This window comes from Tenrec ecaudatus, chromosome 1 (assembly GCF_050624435.1).
Source record: "Tenrec ecaudatus isolate mTenEca1 chromosome 1, mTenEca1.hap1, whole genome shotgun sequence".
Classification (NCBI taxonomy): domain Eukaryota; kingdom Metazoa; phylum Chordata; class Mammalia; order Afrosoricida; family Tenrecidae; genus Tenrec; species Tenrec ecaudatus.
Window position 1 is genome coordinate 49761873 of NC_134530.1, and position 10297 is coordinate 49772169.

At 57.6% G+C, this 10297-nt stretch overlaps 1 protein-coding gene across 2 annotated transcripts in view; it reads left to right on the top strand.

Annotated features, from left to right (window-relative positions):
* The window catches only part of RPS6KA1 (ribosomal protein S6 kinase A1), a 66858-nt gene extending 58376 nt beyond the window's left edge, over nt 1-8482 (top strand). For both annotated transcript variants that reach the window (XM_075552796.1, XM_075552795.1), the window contains exons 18-22: nt 5166-5327; nt 5507-5583; nt 5782-5899; nt 7055-7192; nt 7521-8482. In XM_075552796.1, the coding sequence (XP_075408911.1) occupies nt 5166-5327; nt 5507-5583; nt 5782-5899; nt 7055-7192; nt 7521-7643 (618 nt within the window). In that variant the 3' untranslated portion in view covers nt 7644-8482. The remainder of the gene's footprint in view (nt 1-5165; nt 5328-5506; nt 5584-5781; nt 5900-7054; nt 7193-7520) is intronic.
* The last annotated feature ends 1815 nt before the right edge of the window (nt 8483-10297 follow it).

Sequence of the window (10297 nt, forward strand, 5' to 3'; positions counted from 1 at the left end):
CGCTAATACCGTCCTGCGATGCAGCAGCTCCTGCCGTCTTCCTTTTTTGTGGTCCAGCGTGCACGTGCACGGGAGCCGATTGGGAGTACCGTGGCCTGGGTCAGGTGCACCTCGGTCCACAGAATGGCATCTGCTTCTCGACGATTGAAAGCGGTCTCCTGCAGCAGGCTTCCCCATGATTTCATTAGGGTTTGCAAAATAGCAGTGTCTAATTTATGACGGGGAATTTCTTTTGTTTTAAAACAACCTTGCCCTATAACCAGAACTTCGGTTTGGTCAGCACACGTGGTTTGAATGGTTCTAGTTGATGAGACTCTGGTGTTTTGCAGCAGCCGGTACACATCCAGGTCAGACGGTAAATGTATTTTCCTTTCCTGTCTTGTTCTCAGTAAGCACAGGTTGACGTTACCCCAGAAGGTTTATGGGAAAGAGCCGAAAGGAAGGCTCAATTCAGAGAACTGGCCACAGTGAGGCTTCCTCTGGGGCGATGACTCATCCAGCAGGGGCGCAGGCTCCAACTTAGGACAGCCTCACGTCCTCTGCAGCCACGGGCGCCCCTCGGTGACAGCTGTGCTTTCTGACAATTGAGTTCTTTCTCCTGGTGAGGAGGTTGTTGGAAAAACATTTTTTTTGCCTAAAGCCAAGAGGCTGTGGCTAGCCAAGGTTTCTGGCCTTCCCCAGAGCCCCGGACGCGGATGAGGGCAAGAAAGCTGAGTGATCTGGCGGGAGAGCCTCTAGGCTGAGCTGGCGTCCGCAGTGCTTGTGGTTTAGAAACTGGGACCTCACGGCAGCCGAGAGGGGAAAGGGGGGCAGGGAGCCGGAGCCTCTGTATTAAAGCTAGCGTTTTTATGGACGTGTGAGCCCACAGGTGCACCAAATCAGCACGGTCAAGCTAGTCGGTTTCTAAAAGAGTGGCTCTGCCCATGGACAGGGCACCCAGGGAAGAAGCTTCTCCCGTTTCTCTGCAGCCCCCCGCCCTCCCAGCCCTGCGTCCGCCAAGGGATGGCCGTTCCAAGCCGACTTTTGCGTGGGGTCTGAGATCGTGTGTGTGGTGGGCGGCACAGTGGCCCTTGCCGGCTGCCACACGAACCGAGCCGACCAAACCAAACTCACGGCCGTCGAGTCAATCCTGACTCACGGCGAGCCCGTCGACAGGGTAGCACTGCCCTCTGGGCCTAGGAGACGGTCACTCTTTATGGGAGAAGAAAGTCCCGTCTGACCCCCAGTAATCCCCATGCCACCAGGGCACCTGCTCTGCGAACAGACCACGATTTAACTGTCCATTTGTCATTGCTGCTGGGCGTGGGCTTGTTACCAGCTGGGGAGGATTACCGCTCGTCCTGCGTGTCTGCGGGTGAGGAGGTGTCTGTTTTCATGTTGGGTGGACGCGTAGGAGTGGGCCTGCTGGGTCATACGTTCATCTGTAGCTCTTAGCAGTCCTCCCATGTAGTTTCACCAAGGTACACTCCCTCCAGACGTGTCTGTGGATTTTGGTACTTCCCCGCCCGTCTTGAATCGGGGTCCTTGTGAGTGTGAGGTGGCTTCTCACTGTGTTTTAACATGCACTCCGCCCACGATGCCCCATGAAGCACCTCCTGGAGCTGCACCGGCCATTCGGGCGGCCACTTGATGAACTACTTGCCCAAGCCACTTGCTCACTTCGGGTTGGGCTGTCTTCCCTCGCTTATTTTGCAGGATTTCTTGAGTGACGGGAAGCCCTTTGCACCCCTCCTGCTGGTTGCCATTGTGGGCCCAGCCGGCCCGAAGCCCCACTCGGGAGACGCTCAGCCCGAGTCGGGCTTCAGCTTGCCTCTCAGCAGATGGCTCGCACAGAGAGAGCAGTTTCGTCTAGGGTTTGGCCGACGACAGGCCCCTGAGTGCGCGTCATCGGATGACGCTGAGGATGGTAAAATGCCTCCGCCGCCAGCCACCGAAAGCCACGGAGCGTAGCCGGGCAGGGCTCTGAGCACGGGGCTCAGTCACTCATAAGGTTGTCCCAGCGAACCCGTGAAAACGATGCTCTTGTTTCCATGTTGCGTAAGTAAGAGAACTGAAGGCCGGGCGCCGAGAAACCCGCCTGCGTCTCGAGCCAGTCTGGCCTGGAAGCCGTGCTGGGGGTGGGGTAAGAAGTCACGTCTTGTCCTCTCATTGTTTAAGGCTCCTTAGCCAGCAGTCACTGCGTCGGCCGGGTGTCGGGGTTCACCTAGACAGTGCTGGAGTTGTTAGGACGGCAGCCGTCTTTTCCTACGCCCTGTGCTAGACATTCCCAGGGCACTAGCTCATGCGCTTCTCCTTAGAATCCTGGGGGCTGTGCGTTTTCCAGCCCCATTTGAAAGAGGACAGCGAGGCTGGAGAGGGAAGGTGACGTGCCCCCGCTGGTGTGGGGCCAGGGGTCACGCCCCGACCTCTCTGAAATCACAGCCAGTGCCCAGGCTGCGACGCCAGTGGCTACACTCGGTCATTCAGCTGCCGGTGGTGTTTGGCGGGCCTCCAAGGGGTGGGCGGGCGGTTCCTGGGGTTCTTTTTCTTTTGGAATTTGGCTGTTTTTGAAAAACTAGGCCTGAGTCCCTCCATGGTGACTGTCAGCTGGCCATGGCTCCTGTCCAGCCTGGCCACTCTCAGCACTTGTCCAACCCGCTGTTGCCCTTGTTGGTGCAGTGAGTCATGAGACCGTAACTGCCCTCCGTGAACACACACACACACACACACACACACACCTGGGGGCAGGTATCAGAACCACCAGCCGAGCATCCTGGCGCTTGCCCTGAGAAGCTGTTCTTGCTGTGGGAGTCGGTCATTTCCCTATGTTGCGCTGACAGAACGAAGGCTGGAAGATACCTAATCCCCCCGCCCCTCTCTGAAAATGCCACCAGTGCCGCACTGATCTAGAAAGACCGTGGAATGAAGGTCAGACCTGGCCCCAGTCCTCCCCTCAGAGCCTCGGTTTCCTCCTCGACCTGGAGTCCGGTCCCAGAGTTAGGAGTCCTGGCCTGCCATGCGCAGAGAGGAATGAGGCCGGCGCTCCGGGCAGGGAAGGGTGCTTGTTCAGTGAAGCTGAGCTGCACCGCCCTCTGGACTCGCAGGTGCCCTCTGCAGGGAACATTCCCAGGGGCCTGGACCATTCAGTTGTCCTAGGAAGAAGGGCCTGACATGCTGCCTGGGGAAGGGACTGAGAAGCAATTCCCAGAGTGCTTGTGGGGCTGCCCTGCTGGCGTCGCCCTGCCCTTCTCATCGCCTGGCCCTCTTCCCTCTGTGGAACTCAGCTGTGGTGGGCCTGGCTGACCCTCCAACCTGTCACTGCCGAAGGAGCGGGCCTGCAGGCTCACTGTCCAGCAAGGCTTGGCTAGCCAGCCAGGCCTCCAGTGTTCCACAGGTCTGATCGCTTATTGCAAGGAGACCCGGTAGCGCTGACTGCTAACTGCAAGGTCAGCGGTTCAAACCCATCAGTGGCCCCACAGGAGAACGCTCTCTGCTCCCGTAAGGATGTGCAGCCTTGGGAAGCCTTTCTAGATGGGTCACTGTGAGCGGAGGTCGACTCGGAGCAGTGTGTGAGTGGTCGTCATCGTCTCTACGCAGATGCTCACTTGCACTCGCTCTGTGCCGGTTGCCCAGTTGAAGAGGTGTTGCCCACACAGACAGTGTGAGCTCCTGGCACCCCCGGGGAAGCGCTAGACAGAAGGCCAAGCCTCCCATAGCAGGCCGGGGACTCAGGCCTTTACCATGAAGGAGTGAGGAGCCATCGGAGGCTTGTGGCCACGGAATAATGTGATGAAATCATCCTGTCAGTCACCACCTAGGCAGGAAGCATGGCCTCGGAGCTCAGGCATCAGTGAAGCTACAGAGTGGGAGCAGAGCGGCGGGGTGTGGAGCTGAAGGATTGGGATGGAGGGAGGGAGACGTGGGAGCTGCCATGGGAGGGAAAGGTGGAGAGGGGTCACGATGAGTCGCTGGACTGCCCAGCAGTGGCTGTCTGGTAGGCAGCCGGATTCACATAGGGTCTGGCCGAAGGTCAGTATCTCAGCTGTGCCGATGGCGAGATGGGTAGCTTCTCCCATCCTACCACGGAAAGTTCCGAAAGAGAAGCGGAGTGGCTCTGCGCCCTCCGCTACAGGCAGCCAAGCAGATGGACAGGCAGGTCCTGATGGGCTCCAAAGAAGGTGTGTCATTCACGTGTCCCGTCAGAAAATGCTTCTAGAGTCTCTGCGAGGTGCCGGGGACTCCTGTTAGCACTTGTATACAGTGAGCAGACGCGTAGAAGCAGAACGCTTAAGGCGCTGCTGACACGCCACTGGGCAGACACGCCTCCAGGCAGAGTGGGGAAAGAAGCAGGTCAGTATGATGTGCGGTGGTGGTGCATGTGATGGATCAAACGTAAGCAGGTAAGGACCACTTAGTACTGAGGGTGCGGTGCTGTCCCAGAAGGCCTCGCTGATAAGACAGCGTTCGAACCGGGTCCTGACAGAGCGAGGGAGTGACCTAGGCGAACATCCGAGGGAGGAGCAGGTGCGAAGACCAGAGAGAGGCGGGAGTGTGCTTGGCCTGTGGGAGGGAGAGTAGCGGCTGGTGTGACTGCAACAGACTGCGAGAGCTGGGGGTGCGGGGAGGGGCCGCGCAGGCCTCTGTAAAGGCCTTTTCTCTTGAGAGGGCTGCAAGCCCGAGGGTGCCCTGACCTGACTTCTTGGGGCACGTCAACTGCAGGAGGTAAGGGTGCAAACCTCCTGGTGGCGGTTGCGGTGATCCAGGGCAGGGCGAGAGTGGCTGGGACCAGAGCTCTGTCGGCCGAGGGGATGGTCGGACTCTGGATATAGTCAACGGTAGAGTCCACCAAGTGGGCTGCCCGAGGGATATGAGGGGAAAGAGAAATCCAGGCCTCGCGTGGTTGCATCCTGCAATGGCTGCCATCAACGCCACTCTAGAAAATGCGAGGACTGCAAAGGTTTGTTCTAAACATACGAGCATCCATGCATACGCTTCCCACAGTGGGTGACCCTAAGAACTCCCTAAGTAGGAGGGAGGAAGTTGGCATCGGGTATGACTGACAAATACCTGCTAGGAGTCTGTGTACACATTTCAAGTAGGCAGCCCCTACGTCCCCTCTCAGGGGCCTGAGTCTTCATGACTTTGCCAACCCTGCCTGTGGCCTGAGCCCCGTGCTCTGCCCCCAGGTGGTGCACAGGGACCTCAAGCCCAGCAACATCCTGTACGTGGACGAGTCTGGGAACCCCGAGTGCCTGCGCATCTGTGACTTTGGCTTCGCCAAGCAGCTGCGGGCTGAGAACGGGCTCCTCATGACACCGTGCTACACTGCCAACTTCGTGGCCCCCGAGGTGAGTGGCCTGGCTGCCTCAGCTTCAAGAGAGAGGACCGTGGCCCCTTAGCCCTTGTGCCCCTTCCCAAGACTTCCCGCTGCTCCCGGACTCCAGTCCCTTGGTCTTGGCCCAGGCACCAAAGGACCCGTGTCCCACGGGGCCACTTTGCACTGCCCTCAGACTGGCCTCCTTGCCAGGTGCTGAAGCGCCAGGGCTACGACGAAGGTTGTGACATCTGGAGCCTGGGCATCCTGCTGTACACCATGCTGGCTGGGTGAGCGCCCCCCCCGCCCTCCTCCTGCCGCCTCCTTGTTCAGAGGGCGGTGGGGCTTGTCTGGTGGGAAGTGCCCTCAGAAAGGCCTGAAGGTAGAGACACGGTCCTGCCTTTGTGGAGGACGACCTGCCCCTGGGAGTCCACTCTGAGTGGGAGATAGACCCCTTCACCAGGATTGAGGCCAGGCCTTGTCCCCAGATACACTCCGTTCGCCAATGGGCCCAGTGACACGCCAGAGGAGATCCTGACCCGGATCGGCAGTGGGAAGTTCACCCTCAGTGGGGGCAACTGGAACACAGTTTCAGAAGCAGCCAAGGTGGGTCTGAAAGGCCTGGACCAGGCGTGTCTACAGGGGGGACGCCGCTGCACATCTCGAGCCATCCGCGGTCAGTGGTATCCAAAATCTCACTGTCGTCGAGCCGATTCTAACACGTAGCGACCCCATAGGACAGAGTAGAACTGCCCCCCATGAGTTTCGGAGGCAGTAAGTCTTTACAGGGGCGGAAAACTTCATCTCTCTCCCAGAGAGCGGTTGGTGTGCTAGAACCTCTGACCTTCTGGTTGGCAGCCCAACTGCACCGCCCCACCACGAGGGCTCTGTGGTGGATGAGGAGGTGGCCTTGTTTCGCAAGTTCTACAAATCCCTCTTGCTCTGTCTCTCCAAGTGGAAGAGGCCCAGGCAGACCACCCCCGTCCCCGACCTTGCTGATCACTCTGAGCCTTCCTATGGGGGGTGGGGAGCTTGGGGGTAGGGGCAAGGGGGCTGCATCCATGACAGCCCCAGTCTCATGGGACATGGTGCGGTGGGAGATATGTACAAGGGACAGAGATGCCCCAGTCTCATGGGACATGGTGCGGTGGGAGATATGTACAAGGGACAGAGATGCCGCAGTCTCATGGGACATGGTGCGGTGGGAGATAAGTACAAGGGACAGAGATGCCGCACAGCAGAGAGGTGGGCCCTGCTGGCCTGGAGTATGGGCAGTGGAGGCACCAAACAGAGCAGCAAGGTGGTGGCATTTGGGTTTGTGATATTAGAAAAAAATTCCAATTTGGGGGAGCCTCTGTGCCAGGCACTGGAGCTGAGCCTTTCTGAGCTGTATAAACTAAGTGTGTCCTGTACGCAGGAAGCAAGCTGAGGCTCGGCGAGTAGAAGGGGCTTGTCCTGGACCCTCCCTTGATGAGGAGAGGAGATGCTTTTGAACCGAAGTGTGCTCAGCCCCACCTTCCCACACAACAATTTTGAGGGTGAAGGAGAAAGGAAAGGGCATCCCAGAAAGAAGTCTCTGCAGAAGCAAAGCCCCAGAGAAGGGAAGGGGTTGCTTGGTCTAGTCTTGGGGACACTGGGGCTGTTGCAAAGGTCTTGGCAGAACATGGTGAGCCCTGGCGGCCCTGCTCATCTCTTGCCAGTGGCCAGAGCGATCGGCTCTACTGACCTCTCCTGCTAACCTCCCAAACCCTGTGTCCGTAGGACCTGGTGTCCAGGATGCTGCATGTAGACCCCCACCAGCGCCTCACAGCCAAACAAGTCCTGCACCACCCGTGGATCATCCAGAAAGATAAGCTCCCCCAGAGCCAGCTCTCCCACCAGGACCTGCAGCTGGTGAAGGTACGACCACCCCCAGCTGCTGGGCTTCTGGGCACCCAGACCAAAGTTCCATTGGGCAGGGACCTGGGCTGGCAGAGCCGGGGAATCTGTGTCTGAGCTGGGCACCTGCCAGTGGGACAGAGGCAAAGAAGACCCAGCCCTGCCCTCTGGGGGTCCCAATCTAACATGTAGCGGGGCCCAAAGACCATGCAGGCCATACCCCCGAGGCTACATTCACAGGAGGCTGGGTGAGCCCTGGCCGTTGGGACACAGGGAGGGGCTGGACGGGCCTGGTACTGGAACCCACCCATCTAGTCAGCTGATATCTCTCTCCCGCCCCCCCCCCCAGGGAGCAATGGCCGCCACGTACTCCGCACTCAACAGCTCCAAGCCCACCCCCCAGCTGAAGCCCATTGAATCATCTATCTTGGCCCAGCGGCGGGTGAGGAAGTTACCATCCACCACCCTGTGAGGGGCCGCACGTCCAGGCCGCAGGGCAGCTAGCTCGGGAGGCAGCACACTTCCCAGAGGGAGCCGACCTGAGTCACAGGACCAGAGGGAGCTGGTGCCTCAAGACGCCCAGGAAGCAGCCCGCCCAGCTCACCCGCCATGAGGGTGTGAGAAGTGCCTTCTCCTTCCCCAGGATGGACTCTCCCCAGTCAGGCGCTGCTGGTTGGAACTGATCCACTGTGCAAACTCATCGTTTTCTAAGGAAAGAAATGGCATCAATCTCCACGGATTTTGACCAGATCCGTTTGCCTTTCTGGGAGCAGAAGTAGCCAGTGCAGGCCGGGAGAAGCACTGAGTCCTGCTAAGACTGCGTAGCTGAGACTCAGAGCAGCTTGAGGGGTGTGGGGGGGACCCCACCACTGGCCCTCTGATGCCATCTGCACACCTTCGGCAGTCGGAGCAGCCCAGCGGTACCTTCCCGAGCAGAGCCTCTGGCTGGTTAGAACTCACTCTCTCCCAGGTTCTTTTCAGTTCCATTCTGCTGGGGGTGGGTCTAGAACCACATCCTGCTAGAGGTGAGGACCACCGCCATGCCGACTCCCAGCTCCCGGCACCAGCATCCTCCTCGCCCGCGCCCCACCCCACCCACCCGGTCCCTTGCAGTCGCGGTGGGCTGCCCAGGGGCAGGATCAGGAAAGCACTTTTGGGCCCACTTCTGCTGGGGTCTGAGGTCATGGCGACCAGTGGGGCCGGCCGAGGCGTGCAGGGGCTCTTGTTGTGTGTGTTTCATTTCTTCCTCAGCTGGTAACTCAGGGTTCATCTGTCCATGGCCTTTCTAGTAAACGTACAGCTGAGCTGAAACGCCTTGGCCTTCACCTTTTCTCCGGAATCTGCCCTCACTCTGCTTGCTCCGGGCGTCCTGGACTTGGGCAGACCTAAGACGGAGACTGGTTCAACTGCTTGGAGGGCAGGCCAGGCCACTGCTTCCCCAGCGCCGGCGCTGCCTGGGCATTACGAGTCTATCTAATTTCCTCCGGACCCTGTTTGGTAGGGACTGTGGCAAAACTGAGGCTCAGGAGAATGTGATACAGCCCATCAGGCCTGCTCCAGGTGCCGGAGTTGAAAGTGGTGAACCAGGTAGACTGGGGTCGGAACCCTGTGGGGGCAGTGGCCAGTGAGCAAACCCACACCAGCTTCCGAGAAAACATGCGCAGGGTCACATCGGGGTGAGGAGTGGGGAGTGACTTTAGGGAAAGTTTTCTCTGGGGAGACGACTCTGAGTGCTAAGAAGGAGCTATCAAATAAAATAATTAAATTTTAAAAAGAAGGAACTTGTCACGCCAAGACCAGGAAGCAGAGGGCCAAGTCGGGCGAAGGGCACAAAGGGCCGTGTTCAGAGACCAAAAAAAGAGGCCAGTGTGCTTCACACCTCAGGGCAAAGGGGTCTGCGCGCGGCAAAGCCGGAGAGGAGGGCAAGGGCCAGGCCTCCCGTGCTCACAGGCCAGGGTAGGTAGTGTCTCCCTTAAGTGTGATGAAAATCCTTGGGAGAATTTCATTCAGTGAAAAAGCGACGTGATTTTATTGTTGAAAATGCACAAACCAAATGTGCCAATTCAGCAATGTCCACGCACGTGTGGTAAATACAGGAAGGTGGACTAGTTCCTTCACATCATGTGTCCTGCTCAGGCTTGTCCTTGCCCTGCTGGTCATTCATTTACCCCGAGCCCCGAGCGTCCTCTCTCACCACTCAAGGTTGGTCTCCTGGAGTGTGTTTTCCAAAAGCACAGACGTTCTTAATTAGTTTAGGTAGACTGCATTTGCGTGAAGGAAGGCTTAGGTTTCCTGGTTAAAGATGGTTTTCAGGACTCACCCAGCCTTCATGGCTCCAGAAAGTCTAGATTCCATGACAGTTGAAACTGTCCCAGGGAACTGCATGACTTTATTTTTCTTTAAATCATTTTATTGGGGCCTCATGCCGCTCTTATCACAATCCATCCATCCATCCATCCTTTGTGTCAAGCACATTTGTAAATATGTTGCCATCATTTTCAAAACAATTTCTACTTGAGCCCTACATGTAGATCATTGTGATCGGCTCCCCACCTTCCCCTTCCCTTCCTGGTATTGCTACTCTCATTGGTCCTGAGGGGTTTGTTTATTTACATTTTAAAGCGAGCACTTTGCCATAGAGACTTTACTGGAGTAGCAGAGGAGGGACAGGTGTCACAAGCCAGCAGCTAGGGCAGTCGCCCAGGTGAGATGCACCAGGACAAGAGACGTGGGGGAGGAGTGAGCAGCCTCGGGATCTACTCTCTGGAGACAAGTGCAAGTTCTGGATGTAGACAGTCAGAGAAAAAGGAAATTCAAAGATATCGCGTAGAGTCCAAGTGTCTCTTTCAGATTTTATACTGGAGACATTGAATACTAAAATAAGAGGGGGAGAAGCAGGCTCTGGGGAAATGTTTAGGGGTTTCAGGAAGTCCCTTTAGCCCAAAGGACATGTATGAGCGTTGTGCTTATGAGCTAGTGCGAAGCTCACGCTTCTCAAAGGTGGGTCCCCGAGTCCCCATCACTGGCATCATCTGAGAGCTTGTTTGAAATGCAGGATTTCAGGCCTTGTGTTCCCCCAACATCCTCCATTTAGGATTGACTCGGCATCTGGCCTGGGACCTAGGC